This window comes from Protopterus annectens, chromosome 1.part0 (genome assembly GCF_019279795.1).
Source record: "Protopterus annectens isolate FY-2018-M chromosome 1.part0, PAN1.0, whole genome shotgun sequence".
Classification (NCBI taxonomy): Eukaryota; Metazoa; Chordata; order Ceratodontiformes; family Protopteridae; genus Protopterus; species Protopterus annectens.
The window spans coordinates 18,851,896-18,868,489 of NC_056725.1; the positions used below are offsets into that span (position 1 = coordinate 18,851,896).

Consider the following 16,594-nt stretch of genomic DNA (forward strand, 5'->3'; position numbering starts at 1 on the left):
TAATGTCCTTGTGACTTGTTCTGGTTTCTGTGCCCTTTTTTGGTCCTTGCCATGTCTGAATTTGCCCCATTTGGGATGTACCTTACAAGACACCTGCAACAGCTGGAAAGACTACAGAAGTACCTCACCAAGAGGATCACTTGCCTCAAACAGATGCCCTATGCAGCTCGACTGAAGAAACTCCAGCTGTACTCGGTTACATACCACCTACTCAGAGGTGATCTCTGCCTGACATACAAAGCCATGTCCAACCCAGAATTGATGGACGTGCTCCCCCTAAAGAAAACCTTATCTCCTTGAGCCACATGCTCTAGGGATCTAAAACTCACCACAACAATAAATAGGACATTCTGGAGGGATAGATTCCTGTCCCAAAGACTTCCCATGCTTTGGAACAAGATTCCAATCTACATTAGGCAGAGCTCCTCGTTAACACTCTTCAAAAGAACCTTGACGAGTGGATGGGAAACAGAAAGTTTATGCCAGGATCACTTCAGTGGCTCTACTGGACAAAGGCACAGGGAACTAATCTAAGGGGGCGGCGAAAGCCAACACATTCTGGCTAGGCTTATAAATGCCTTCGGGCAGATAGCCTAGTACCTACCTATGAAGACTTCACAAAAGTTTCTCCATGTTATCTTTGCGTCACTTTAACTGTTTTTTTTATTTCATTTTTCTGCATCTGAAAGCTAAAAGAAAGCCAACTTCCTTTTTTATAACAGGATGCATTTACAGTGAGCCCACAGCTATATGTTATTACTTACATACTTACATAGGTTAGAACGAGGCTAACTGCCCTTGTGAGCCATTTTAAGCCTAGCCAATTATCCCTTGTGAGACTCAAACCCTGCATCTTGTGTTTACAAGGCAAACACCTTAACCATTAGGCCACCCTCCAGATACTCACCAGAGGTGACTCCAGATTATTAATATCTAAGCTGAACATGTGCAAGAAATAACTGTTCTTGCAAAGCAAGCCATATTATTTTGAAAACTGCTGTTTGGCCTTGCACACACACTATAATTTTGGGAAAGCATTTTAATTTATACAATATCTATTAATTCCCCCTGTTTAAATAAACCATGAAAATTGTAAGACAATTTACAACAGAATATGATCTTCAGTACTTTGAATCCCTTGGTCAACATACAACTCCCTTGCATTCGATGCTATTTCTTCAAAGACTGTTACATTACCAATGGCTGTTACTTGATTAATACTTTTATTAACACAAATCTTATAATGACGATAAGTGCAATTAATGTGGAAATTATAGTACCCCACCATATACACACAGCTGTTATTACTTATCTATTTTTAACTGCATTTATGCTTCCTTAAGCAAGTTGTCAGCCTTGCAGTTACACACACGCATTTATTTCAATCTTGTCAAGTTAACCCTTGCTTTACAAGGCAAAACCTTGTATTAGAAACAAGCATATTTGTTTTGCATTGCATAATTTTATTATTGCTTTGAGAAAAGAATATTTAAAAAAGCAATTTGCAGGAACATGTGATCCTCTGTACTTAATAGCCTTTCTTTATTGTTAACAACAGTTACTTGTTTGACAGTTTTATAACACATCCCCTCTGTTATATATGAGATAGCTCCATAAGTTGCATTTGCTATCAACTTTGTAACTTTTCATACTGCCTTAGTGGCACCATACCAGTGAAAATTTTAGTTCCTAAAATAACATCATTTCCTATGTCCAGCTGTTTTAAAATATTTCCCTATTTTTTTTACCATGAACCTCCCTCTTTTTCTGGTGATTTTCTACCATGTCCTCTGGTAATACGTGAGTAATTCTCATTATTGGAACTGCATACTCTATGTAACATAATTTATTTTCTTTCATTTCTTCCTTAAAAGAAGTATTATGTGTCAACTCCCATGCTGTTTTTATTTTATACTCAAGCTTTTTTACATGACCATAGTTCTTTTGACAACAGAATATCCCTTTTTCTATTTTCAACTGTAAATGTTTTTTTATGGCTGATTGTTTTACACAACTTCTTTATCTGATATTGACAATTTTTCATTTCATCCTCTCAAATGGGACTGAGTCCACAGCTACCTCTACTCCAGGTGGACTCGTGGAAGAATATTCCTCAGAACCATCGCACCAAAGGAGGGCCTTCCCCTGGAGACCAAATCTAACTTGTACTGAGTGATAAAAGTATGATGGTACGCCAAGTGGTTGCTGCGCAAATCTCATTCAAGGCAGCATTCGTCTGAAAAACTGCAGATATGGCCATAGCCCTTATAGAATGAGCTCAAATGGATTTGTCAGGCTTCATGCCTTTTGAAGTGTAAATAAAGGAAATACAACTAGAAAGACATTTTGATAAAGTGACTTTGGAAACTGGTAGGCCTTTCCTAGGGCCTGCAAATGCAATAAACAATTGGTTTGTTTTCCGAAATTCTTTAGTTCTATGTAAATAGAAGTGTAACTGTCTATGAACATCTAACAAATGTAGCACATATTCACTCTTATCAGTCAAATTAGGGAAGAAAACAGGCAAATGTATAGTCTGATTAATCTTTGCTTGAGAAGCAACTAAAGAAGGGTTGGTATGCAAAGAGACTCTGTTTTTATGAAAAACAAATAAGGAGGCTGGGTGGAAAGTGCCTGAATTTTTGCTATCTGTCTATCCGATGTGATAGCCACCAAAAACAGTTTTCCATGAAAAGAACTTAATACCACAAGATGTTGCAGATTCAAAGGGTGGTTGGACAATCGGGAGTAAAACCGTATTTAGATCGCAAGGAGAAGAGGGATCCTTGTGGAGGGGTTTTAACAACATGGTCCCTTTTATGAAGGCTTTGCAAAGTTTGTGGGAAATTAAAGATAAGTTGTCTAACCCAATGTGAAAATTTGAAATGGCTGCTAACTGAACTTTAATACTACACACTGCAACTCTGTTATTGAAAAGATGAGCCAAGAATTACACAATGAAGTGAATGGGAGCTGTAATGGGATCCATACTGTGTTTTTGTGCCCAGATCACAAACCTCTTCCATTTGCTCCTATACAGTTTTTGAGTAGATGACTTATGGGAGGATATCAAAATACGATGGGCCAGGGAGGAGAGCAAAGGTAGTCTGGCAATCAATGAAAATGGAGGAACCACTCTGTCAGCTTGAGATTGTGAAGGTTAGCATGAAGCATTTCTGTCAGGTGTGACAGTAGATCCGGAAGGGGTTCCAGAATCCAGGCTTCTTTAGTAGATGAGGCCAGAGGAAGAGAAACCAGATTTGTCAAGGCCAATACGGAGCAATGAGAAATACTGTACTCTTCATCCTGCAGGAATTTGGAAATCAATGGAATGGGGGAAAGGCATACAATAGTCCGGGAGGCCAATTGTGTATTAAAGCTTCCCTAGGGGACTGCCCCCAGTGGGGGAATTACAGCGAAGAAGCTGCTGCATTTGTTGTTTAGAGGAGAGGCAAGGAGACCGCAACAAGGCTGGCCCCACGTGTGGAAAATGTTCTCCGCTATGTTCTTGTTGGTGGACCACTCGTGTGGCATGAGGATGGCTCTGCTCAACTTCTCTGCTATGGAGGTGGACCTTCCCGGAATGTGCACTGCCATCAGAAAATAGTTGGATACGATCTCCCATTGCCACACCCTGAGGGCTTCTTGACAGAGAGAGTAGGATGTGGTCCCTTCTTGATTGTTTATGTACCATACTGCCAACATGTCTGACAGGATCGCTATGGTCTCCAGAGGAAGAACAGTCTGAAATGTCTGCAATGCTAGAAGGACCACCCTCATCTCCAGGATGTTTATGTGGAGCTTGGCCCTATCTGTGGACCAGGTATCTTGGACAGTCTTCCCCAGATAATGCTTCTCCTACCCCATCTGTGAAACATCCGTGCTAACCGTAGTCTCTGGTTGAGGGAGAACAAATGGTCAACCCTGAGTCACCTGTTTTGAGCAAATCCACAACGAGAGATCCTTTCTGCATATGTTCATCATGAGAATCTGATGACACATTGATTGATGAATTACTGACCACTGAGAAGCCAGGAGCCACTGCAGAATTTGCATATTACACCCGATGAGAGGGACCAACAATTGTTGCAGCCATGGATCCTAAGGCTTGTAGAACATGATGTGCTGCCACCTTCATGTTTCTGGTTAACCTTGAGGATAGTCTTCTGATTGTTAAAACTCTGGAAGGAGGAAACATGGCAATCATCTGTTTGCTATCCAACAGTGCTCCTATGAACTCTAATGATTGAGTGGGTTCTAGATGAGATTTTTGTGATTTATGGTTATGCCTAATTCTGAACAAAACCGAAGAACAGAGTCTCGTGCGAACAAGTAGATGCCTGATCGTGGAAAATATGAGGCAGTCGTCTAAATAAGTAAACACCAAGAATCCTTGTCATCTCAGGTGAGTCACAACCACTGCCATGCATTTGGTGAAAACTCTGGGGTGGTGGCGAGACCAAAGGGCAATGCTCTGAACTGGTAATGACTGTCTCCCAGCCAGAAGTGTAGGAATCTTCTGGAGTGCCTGTCATCTTTATGTGGTAGCACGCATTATGAAGACCTATACAGCACATCCAATCATCCTACTCCAGAAACAGAAGTATGGACTGCACCGTGACCATTCGGAATTTGCAATGTCGAACTGACTTTTTCAGTCTGCTGAGATCCAGGACTGGCCTCTAGTCCCGTTTTTTTTTTTGGAACCAAAGAGAACCTTTATTAAGTTCCAAAGCTTTTCTGATCTGGGGGAACTTCTTGAAACTCTTTTTCTAGCAGTTTCTGAATATGAACAACTGCTTGATCCCTTTGACTGGGTGGAATACCTGGGATTTTTTTGATGGGAGGGGGGTTGTTGGGAAAAGGGAATTTGGTAACCCCTAGATATTATCCTCTGCGCCTACATATCGGAAGTCATCTTTTGCCAGGCTCTCCAGTGCAGGGATAGTTGGACCCTCGATTGACTCCAGAGGTGGACAATCAGGCCTTCTTTCAGGAGCACTGCAAAGGCTTCCTAAAGAAAGATTCCAGGAAACCTTGCTTTTGCGGACTTCCTCTGCCTCAAGCGAAGGTCTTCCTTTACGGTTTCCCCCTCTGCCTCTGGAGAAAACTTACCACATGTGTCTTGATAGGACCACTGAGATTTTCTGAACCACATATTTCCACTGCTTCTCTGAACTTTGAGATCAGGTCTCTGAGGAGCCAAAAAACATATGCCCATGGCAGACAGAGTCTTACCTTCTTTGTCACACCTGGATAGCGTATCTTTGACTTTGAGACCAAAAAGGGATGTGCCATTAAAAGGAACATTGACGAAAGAAGACTTAAAAGGTTCAGTAAAATTCCAAAGGCGCATCCAGGCATGGCTCCTCATGGAGATGCTGGAACCCGCCACTCTGCTTGTTCCTTCGGCTGCATGTGTTATGAGCCTCATGGACAAGTTGGCTACTGAATATAGGGTGGTTAACTGGGAAGTTACTTTCTCTTTAGTTCCCTCAGTTATTGCTCCTTCAAAGGTATTCCTTGATCAGATCCCTTTGCAGTCCGGTAAAATGAGTAAGGCAAAGGTAGCTGATGAGAAGACATACTTCCCACATCCATCCCCTGTCCTGGAATCCATATTAGGAAGATGGATAGTTGAACTCTCCTCGGAGAGTTCCTTCTTGGTCGCTGCCGCCACGACCATGGCATCTACTGCAACCCCTTTTGCCCAAAAGGCCTTATTCGAGGGGAGTGGTGATAATTTTATTTAGTCTCCGGGGAACAGGCTTGATGGAATCTGGGGTCTCCCATGCCCACTGTAAGATCAAACCTATGAGATCATCAGTAGGCAAAGTCATCCAAGAGGTGGATGGCAGGAACCAAAGGCAGATAGGTACACTGACTCCTCAGGTGTAAGACTGTTGGACTGCCAGCCACCCCTCTGCTTCAGAGTTTTCCCCCAAAGGAAATGTCCTCAGGGGGTGAACGTGAGGATCCTTCACCCTCATTGAGGTCACTGTCTTCAGTGGCTAACTCCTCTGTGGAGTCCAAATGCTTCCTCTTTCATAATCTCTTTCTAGGGACCTCCTCAGTGGGGTAATCTGGGGAGGTTTGGAACAATCGGGGGTACCCAGATGGGTGTCCTGGTGTCTGTGGTCCTGCAGTCCCTGTGGAATCTGGTGACGAGAAGAGGCAGGCAGGGTATCATATTTGGGTAGAGGATGCAAGGGGAGAGATGACTTCTTAGCTGCAGTAGCAGCTATAGCCCTCTCCAAGGCCCCAAAGGCTGACTGTTTTTGACTGGACAAGGACTCTGGCTCTGACAAACCATGTTTCTGGGACAGGGTCCCCTACAGTCCAGAAGACAGGTCACCTGGGGTTGAAGCCAAAACCAAACTTACCTTCGCAGAAGCCCTGAGATGCTATCGACTGCTCCGAAGACCAGGAAGTAGAGCACACATGAGGTTTGCTATGGCTCCAAGAACTATCCAGCTCTGAGAAAGTCGAGCTCTGAGCGAATGTCTGATCCGAAGAAAGGGACATCTTCAGATCAGACGTCAAAGGCACCAGGTATATCGGATCTGATGGCTCTGAAGCTTGCCCTGAAATTGGAGGAGGAGAAACAGGGGGAATCGATCATTTGGACTTGCCTGAAACCTTAAGGGTCGAGGATCAAGGGAGAGTTATACCCTGCACCCACAAAATCTTTTGCACCATCCGCTCCACATCTTCTTCAGTTAGGCTCCTGCTTGAAAGGACGGACGAGGTGGAAGGGGATCTAGGTCTCAACAGAAAGGGAGACTGTACCTTCAAAGGAATGGGGTCAAAGGATGGAGAGTACAGAGTCCATTGTATTTGCCAAATTGGCTTAAAAGGACTGGATGTCGATTGTAGCCGAAGAAGCCGGATTCAACAGAGTAGAGGTCGGAGCAGAGGTCTCCAATCAGACCCCAGACTCATCAGAGCTTGAAGATTTTAAAGTTTTTAATTTTGACTCAGAGGCATCAGTCGGCGCTGAAGGTCTCTTCTTAACTTTGTCCGAGGACCTAGAAGACAAAGAAAAAAAATGGGCTCAAATGAGCTGATTTAGTTTTACAGGCTGACCCTGCCTAATTTCTCTTTAACTCCAGAAATAGTATCTCCAAAAGCTGAAGGCAATATACCCCTTAGAATGAGCTTATTTTTATGCTCAACTAAAGCTCGATGATTAAAGGAGTGGCATACAGCACAATCCTCTTGTAACTGAAGGGGCCCAAGACAGTTTACAAATAGAGACAGTGTGTCACTGACTGGGATTTTATGCCCGCACTTAGAACATTTTTTGAAACCGGATGGTTTCTCTTGTTTCTCCGCCACACTGAAACAAGGAAGGCAAAGATATCGCTCTCAAACAAATGGTCACACACACACTAACAGAAAACGGAAACGACAGAAAGATTTTTTTTTTTGAACAGAAGGGGAAGAAAAACTATTAATAACAGCAGTTGAAGAGTTACCTCAATGGTAAAGGGGGAAAAGGGAGTAACCTATAAAAAACAGTTACTGTTACTGGCGAGAAAGGAAGTAACTTAAATAAAAATGTGGTTACTTTAGAGAAAAGGGTTCTAAACTACAACATCAAAGGAGAAAGAGGCAAACTACAGATGAAAAATTATAAATCAGAGATTATTAGAGGAAAATATCTAGAAAAATACAATCTGAAACCAAGAGCTTGCTTATCGGATCATGTCTTCGCAAAGTGGCAAATGAGATCTGAGGTAATGGGGAGAGGTGCATTGTGGGTAAGGGGAGGTATCCAAGAGATTTTTGTTTGCCACAAGCTTGCTAATGGCTGAATCGGATCCAATGGTTTGGATCTGGACCCATATGCGAGAATGAGATGAAAAACTGACAATATCAGATCTACTTTTCCAAGCTTTGGTCTTTATGACAGCATTCATATCTGAGTTAGGGTTTTGTCCTTGTGGCTAGAAAGGGTTACTAATACTCAACCAATCTATCAAATAAAGTAAACAGGCCAAGAGATTTTCCCTCTGTCAACTCTGAGCAACAGGCTTTAACCACTGGTACTTACACAGCAGGACTTCTTCCCACCAGTAATTTGATGGCAAAAGGGTTACTTGTAGACAGCTTTAAGGCATCAGAACTTTCAAAGATATCCATCAAGGATAAAATATGAATTGTGCGAGTAGCAGAAAAAACTTTTAGGCTCAGAAACTAAGCAGCCTACATAATGTTGTTAGCATGTGATGCCAGTGTCAGCATCAGCAACAGGCATACACATCCCTGAGCACCAAAGCTTCTGTAAAAACAGAAGTGCCAACATGTGATTGGTAGTGAACGTGTTCATGAACACACCAAAGAGCATTTCCAATTTAAGACCTCTGAATTCATATGAATGCCTGCATGACACTAATCAATGTTCATTCATTCAATGGTGCAGCAATTTAGGGTGGCACAGTGGTGCAGCGAATAGCATCATCTCCTCACAGCAAAAGGTTCCCCAGTTTGAGTTTTGGCTGGGGTGCCTTCTGTGCGAAGTCTGTATGTCCTCCCTGTGTTAATGTGGGTTTCCTCTGGGTGCTCTGATTTTCTCCCACATTCCAAAGAAATGCAGTAGGTGAACTGGACACTCTAAACTGGCCATAGGAATGTGTTGCGAGTGTGTGGTGTGGATGAACTACGGCGGCAGGGCTAGCCACCTGGTGGTGTAAAACTTGGCTCTAGATGACTGTCAGTGTTGAAGTGACACCCTGACCCCGTATGAAAAAATGGGAAAAGGAGGTTGTGGATGGATAGAATGGTGCAGCAATTTAGTTAAATAAAAAGAAGCTGACACTGACTTATCTGAAATCTTAGCAGGTACTGCTGTTTACCACTACTTACTTTTGTATGGTCCTCTGCAGTGTTTCAATGTTACTTTGACAGCGATCTAACGTTCGGCGTGTGATGTTAACACTCATCGAGTCAATACACACATTGTCTGCAAAAAAGACGAAATACACAGTTCAGCTGCATTCTTTATGTGAAGCCTAGTTATTTTAGCTACAGAAACTATAACAGGTATTCCATAAACATTTACATTCACACATTACCTTATAGTCATTATCACCCCCCCCACACACACACACACCAAAAAAAAAATTTCCTTATGGGTGTCTAGCAAATTAGTAAACTGCACTTTTTTTTCAACAAAGTAAACAAGCAAAGCACACCTGTCAACAAACTACATAATACAAAGAAGCATACACTCAAAAAAGGTTTTCCTTGGGTCACTATGTTACAAAGAATGTAGGATGCATCTTAGCAACAACAGTGTATTGCAATGGATATGGCACTGAGCTGCAAAGCTGTAGATATGACACAAAAGAAGGAATCCAGACTGGTAAAGCTGGTCAAAAAATTGACAATGAGGAATTCCATAGCAAATGTTTATTCACCCACAACAATCCACACAATAAAAAGATAAGTTCAGTACAACATTTAATTCATGCACTTTTGTTCTAATTAGAAAAGAGACTTCATCAGAACTAACTGCAATGAGTCACAATTCCAGTTATATGCAGAGCTACTTAATTAATGCAATACTCTGGTTGGAAGACAGCCTGTCCCATGTGACGTTTGATTCTCCCATGTTAGCTTTCCATTTGCTAGTGGGACTTTCTGACTTACTGACATTCTCCTCCTCTTTTTTTTTTGTTTTCTTTTGCATTGGACAGACCTATTGTTAATCACAACAGAGAGGATACAGCTGTCATTTCATACCACTTTTTCCTATTATGATAACTAGCTGTGGAACCAGTTTAGTGTTGGGCTATTGAGGCCTAGAGAGGCTAGCTCTTCAAGGAGTTTCTGGTGGTAGATAGCACTGAACACTTTAGGTAGGGCTAGAAAAACTGTTGAGACAAGGTCACTGTTGTTTCTGAGTTGATTAACTGTTTGTCATGTTTAAAAGGACAGTAATGCTGATATGATTAACCCGAAAGCCATGCTGAGTCTAGAAGAGTAAGTTACAGTTGGTGTGGCATTTGAGTAAGTGAACAACAGTCTTTTCTGTTTTTCCCGGTTAGGAGGTGTCCACAAAGGAACTCTGGTCCGCTAATGATTGGCAGTGAATTTTTATGGTGTCGCGTTGCCAGCCCGGCGCCCAACCTTCAAGGAAGGCACACCCACACAAACAGGCACGCATCTACCTGCGTGTCTTTTTAAATTCACTCGACCATGGGGAGGACATGCAGACTCCGCACAGAAGGCACTCCAGCCGAGAATCAAACCAGGGAACCTCTTGCTGTGAGACAACAATGCTAACCGCTGCACCATGCTCCCTAGCAAACTTATTTACCAAAATATGAAATAAATCTTATTTTCCATAACCGAAGTCCTAAACAAAATATGATATCTGCATACAGACACAGTTCTTTTTCCATCCTGTACTTACTAATACTGCCTTCAAAATGAGGTATTACTTACCCTGATGACATGTGCCCTGATAAAGCTATTTAGCAAAATATGAAAAAAATATCACAATTCTCATAACCATGATCCCAAACTGATATCTGGACATGTGTATGGCACACAGATACAGTTCTTTTTATATCTTGCAAGTACTAATACTATCTTCAAAATGAGCTATTACTTAGCATACTGGCATGTTCCCTGACAAAGTTAATTCACCAAATATGAAAACAATATCATAACTCTCATAACCGAAGTCCTGAACATAATGTGATATATGTACATTTGTCCAACATACAGACAGTTCTTTTCCCATCCTGTAACTAATAATACTGACTTCAAATGAGGCATTACTTACCCTGCTGACATGTTCGCTGACAAAGTTATTTAGCACAACAGGAAAAAAAACATAACTCTCATAACCATAATTCTAACCAAACTGCGATATGTGCAAGATGGTTATTGACATATTCTCTTGTATGTGGTAACACTCTCCTCAAACAGTTCTTACTCAGCATGTTCACCATCTCCCTACCACAGTTATTTGCCAAACTAAGAAAAATGTCGAAATTTACATAACATAATTCATAATCAAACGGTTAAGTGCACCTATGCACAGCATACAGACAGTTCTTTTACAATCTGAAAATGAAGTGTTACTCAGCATGTGTACAAGTTCCCTAACAGCTCTTTCCCTGTGTCGCCAGTAGTGACAATGGTGTTCATAAAATATAACAACAGAGTCGTCCTACTTAGTCATGGTTGTTTTCCATTTGTTCTCACTAGCTACATGTTACTAATATATTATGCACAGCTGTCATCACGCCATTGTGGAGCTCAGTCAAGAACACAATGCCATCCGCAGTTAGGTGAAAGCCATCACTTCTGAAAAGGTGAACATCTGAACATCTTCTACGGTGATGCTGTCATGGCAGATTGACCCTGTGCATCAAGCCATGCACGAACCAATTCTGTAAACGTCTGGCCTTGTGCGCTGCCCATTGACTGTTTGCTGTTTTCCATATCTGGCTAGGAATTATGTCAGACCACACAAAATGACAACATGGCCACCACAACTGCAGGTGTTCAAAAACTGTTCTGATTTGAAATCGTAGCCTTTCGAGTGGGTGACTGATGACATCATTCCTTCCAATGTGCAGCACAAGAATGTCAGGCTCATGATAGATGGAACACTTCTCTTCCAATAACTGCAGGAGTCCGCTCCAATACATACCTCTTCTTGCAATCCAGTATACTTTCACACTAGATGTGGGGAAGCTCAAGGTTGCAGTGGTTTTCACTTCTGGAGGCATGGTTGGCAGCCCAGTGAATGTAGGAATGGCCACACACCCACAATCTCAGTTGTCGTTTTCCTGCTTGTGAAGTCATGTCACTTTCACAAGGTGGACGAACCTGCACAGGAAATGTGGATACATTTTTCTAATATCTTGGATGAGGTGGAAGAATGGCTATTGGATGGTAGTTGATTAGGTTTGTATCTAGGGGTATGATATATGATGTTTTCTAAATGTTGGGACATGGTTTTCTCTTATGGATCTGCTGATAAGCATGGAGATATGGAATTGCTACAGCTTCTGCTGCAATTCTGAGGTATTCTGCTGATAATTTTTTGGCAGCCAAGGTGGCTGGTTTCATTTTTAGTAGGTATTTTTTTTTACTGTTGAGGTGGATACACTATAAAATTTAAAGGATACTTTGCTGTTGGTAGGGGGATGTGAAATAGTAGGGGGTGAGGTGGGGTTTTGTTTGGTTAGCTGTAAGATAGAATTTACAAAGTGGGTGTTGAACTGAGTTGCTATATTACCCAAGTACTTTTAGGTTGTGGTGGGCTGGGGTTAAAGGATTTTTTGTGGTTGCGCAGTGCCTTTAAGGACTGCAGTCTGTGGTTATTTGGTGGGTATTTTGTAGACTTGTAAAATATTCTTTCTTGTCATTAAGTACTTGTTTTTGTGAGGTTTTTGTGCTATCTATAATCCTGTAGTGTTAACGGAGTTTTATTTTTTATAAATATTTTCTAATCCTGGTTTCTGTGTAGCAGTTGCTTAGCAGTCTTTGTTAGACAGTGTTGGAATGGATTTGACTCATTTCTTTCTGAGTGGGACCTGTTTACTACAAAGGTTAGGCAGATATGATTAAAATGAATGACTGCTTCATCTAGCGGTAATGGTTTTAGGCAGTTCCAGTTATATTGCTTCAGAGTTGTTATAAAGCATTCAGGGTTGAAATTCTGCAGATTACAGACTTGTTTGTATGTTACTTGCTTCTGAATGTTTAGCAGCTGTCTGATAATGTAGGTGGGTACAGAGTCACTAATACTGTCCAGTAAGGTTCCAGTGGCATTGATATTATAGGGCTTATTTCAAAGAATCCAATCTTGTGTGGTTTCTTTGCTAGACGTTTTGTGGGTTTCTGGTAGTTACATTTAACAGTTGTGAGAATCCAAACAAGTTTAGGTCAGGGAGGTCACTGTATCCAGTCAATGTTTACGTCACTTAAGATTATTGTCTCTTTTTTTATATTGTAATACAGCCACTGCAGAACTTCTTCAATTGTGGCTAGATTGCTGCTGGGAGAAGATACAGTCCCACTAGAAGATTGACTGTTACTGAGTCCGAGTTGGGTAATGAGAATTTCAGGATTTTTAAATTTTGGGATAGTCTGAGGATGTTGGATTACTTCTAGGGTATTATTAAAAATGATTGCTACTCCAGCTCCTCTTTTTGTTAGTCTGTCTGACCTGACTGTGTTATATCCAGGAGGGAGTATTTCATTATTAGTTACTTCTGGCTTTAGCCAGGTTTTAGTATCGATAAATATGTTGGGGTTATAGTGTGAGAGAGATGGGTATTTAACAACTATTACAAACAATGCAGGTGGCAATGGACAACCCTGTCTACTACCCTTACTAATGTTTTAGTTCCTTACTCAAGGTCAGGGGTTCAACTTTATCACTTTCAGATATTGTTGTTGGTGAACTTTATTTAATCACCCTTTAACTGAATACAGCACAATGACACTAGCATAATTCTAGGTATTTCTATTTCTTTGTGATTCTGCAGTCAATGAGTTAGTATATGTAAGTTCTGAGGATGTCAGTGCAGAGTCCCTACCATAATGAGATGTGGGGGGAGAAGTAAAGTCCTACCCTGTAAACATTATTATTTTAAATATTTCAACAAGGGGAGTTTCTTATCTGTATATATGTTGTGCTTTCTTTTGTAGTTTACTGCTGTTTGCATTTGTTTGATACGTTACTGGAAATTTAAAGCGAACAGATCTGCTAGAAGGTTCTTCTAAAACTTCTCTGCCATTTTCCACAAATTCCTCTTGGCTAACTTTGTTAAATGATCTCCTTTGAGCAATTCTGTTCAGTTTACGTTAATGTGTGATTGCAAATTTAAGAGTAATTTTACATTTGCAACCACTGTATTTCAGTGTTTCTTCTTTTTGTGATGGAAGTGATTGTAGATGAACTTGTTTAATGCAATCTGTTTTGATTAACTTTGGCTGCATCCTTTAATATACCTAGTTTATCCTATCTGTTACATAGTTATTAACAATTAATCATTTGTCCTTTATATATCACTTTTCACCATGTCATCAAAGTTTCTCTTTTTAATAACTTCAAACATGAGTTTCAGTTGACTGCTTCAAATGTCATTCTGATATAAAATAAAATGCTTGCTTAAGAATCATCAGTTCCTATTTTCCAAAATAAAGTTAGAGGCCACCAATTGTTTATGATCTGTCTGTGACATAAAAATGCAAATTTTACTTTTTGAATCAGTTTAAGTAATAGTGTGTCTAGTCTCCAAGCCAATACTTTTGCAAGTATTTTGATATCTGTATTTAACAACAAAATCACCCTACAGTTTTGATGCATCACCAGTGTTGTTTTCATCTTTAGGAAGAATTATTTCCATCTTTTTTCTCTGAAATTGTCACTGATTTTTTTCTCTAATCATATTAAACACTTTAGCTAACGAGTCATACAACTGTTGGTCTCTCCAATTATAGAATGTGGTAGGAAAGCCAACTGGCCTATTCAATTTACTTATTTATATATTAACTGCCATTCTACATCTTTTGGACTTATATAATGTTTTCTTGAGTTAAACATATTCTGTCTAAAGTACTATATTACCATTAATAAACATTCAAAGCTTTTGAACTATTACAAAGGTTGTCACACCATTTCTGAATTCTTGTTTAATTGCTTGTTCTGTGAACATCTTACCAGTTTTAGACCCAACCTATAATACTGTACACTTTTTCGATTACTGCTGTGCTCAATATTTGGAATCCTCTTGTCTATATCCATCAATAATTTTTAGTTAAAGCAATTTCTTCTACATCTGTCACTGTCAACCATCTATTTGTGTACTATTTGTGTAATGTATTGTCAGTCAAGTGTTGTTTTCCTTTAACTTTCACTGCACCTTTTGTAATTGAAGCTCTAGTTCTTTTACTTTATTCCCTTTTGAATTTCCTTAGAGGCTATTTTGGTCACACTGCTGCCTTTGATAACATCTCACAAAATCAGACCTGTATTTTCAACATCCTTACCCGTCTATTCTTTACATTGTTTGAAAAAATCCTCAAAACAGTTTCTTTCTCATCATGTACTCATCTGTAAACAAATCACCCTTCAATAGTTATTTCATTAAATGAGTTAAAATTTATCACATACTGAACAATGATATGAACTGAAATGGCTCTATCTTTTCGATAGGTATCAAAGACCAAGCCCCTTAAACTACCTTTAATAAAGAATGCCTACTAGACTGTATTCTGCAAGTGTAAACTGCTTGGACTGGCTATGTCTACCCTTCAATATAGCTACTCATTCTGACTTAAAGATCTCTATGTGAGTACTTCCAAAGTTTTTTTTTACAATATTCTTGCTTACCAAACTTTCAATCTAGACAGAAGTTTAGGTTTAAGTTGCAGTTCCATCCACTGATCTGATTTACAACATTTCTTTCTTTTTTTTTTTAGATTTAATCTTGAAATGATTCCTGAAAAATGTAGTCATCTTTGTCTACTGCATGTTTCCAACTTCACATTAACACCCCTTCATCTTACCATATTATATGATCTCCCCTAACTTCTTCAGACAGCCTTACCTCTGACTATAGCCAAATTCTTCCTAAATCAAATATTCCTTTCTAAATGTATTAATTACTTCTCGTACCTTCCCATTTTAACTTCTTCTGATGATGGTCTTTATGTTGTTCTTTCATATTTGTCTTGTATTTTAAAAACAAATTGACAACATGCTCTCATGTCTACTAAACATCTTTTTTTCCTTTTAACAGGATTTGAAATACCCCATGTAGTCCAAGAAATGAAAACAAGTTTTCATATTTTTAGTTAACTTAAAGACTTCTTACTAGTGTTCCAACCACAACTTGAATTACACACGCACGCACACACACACACACACACACACACACACACACACACACACAAACACCTCTGAGCTAAGGATTCCCCTTTTTGGCAAAAAAAGCATACACTTAGAACCCTCCTCACCTGTAAACAAGTTGGCATAAGTCGTTTTTTTTAACTCCCATTACAAAAATTCAAAACAATTAAAAATAGTGGAGTTTAAAATATCATCATTTAACCATGTAAAATTAAAATGACATAAGCTTAACATTTTAGATCTCCAAAAAGTTCAGCATTTGCTAACTGTGCAAAATTATCATTCTAAATAGATGATTGTGTAACTCATATGTCAGCTAACTGCAATAAACATTTCTACACTAACAAGATTAATAAAAGTGCAACAATAAACTCTTACTTTTCACAGTAACAACATTTAAATATTCAGTATTACAAGCGACAGGTCATACAATAATTAAGAAGTTTTCTCATAAATATATGACAGTTGAGCGATAAGTAGTCTGCTAGATAATCTGTTAGAAATGCTAGCTAGTTAAATAATATAATTAGTCTAAAGCTGCTATTCACCATTTGAACACTCTAAAAAGTATGAGGTAAATCCATTAGCACAAATAAAGAATCTCAAAGTTTTGTAAATGTATAGAAACTCTTTGTATTTCACAACAGCAATACTAAACTGAATCAGTAATAATTCCTGGGATTCTGAAATGTTACACTAGAGGCAAGT

The 16,594-nt window shown here is 39.7% G+C and overlaps 1 protein-coding gene across 1 annotated transcript in view; it reads right to left on the reverse strand.

Annotated features, from left to right (window-relative positions):
* The window catches only part of ERCC2 (ERCC excision repair 2, TFIIH core complex helicase subunit), a 2,230,202-nt gene that overhangs the window by 1,006,412 nt on the left and 1,207,196 nt on the right, over positions 1–16,594 (reverse strand). The window contains exon 9 of the mRNA XM_044070725.1: positions 8,869–8,965. Within this exon, the coding sequence (XP_043926660.1) occupies positions 8,869–8,965 (97 nt within the window). The remainder of the gene's footprint in view (positions 1–8,868; positions 8,966–16,594) is intronic.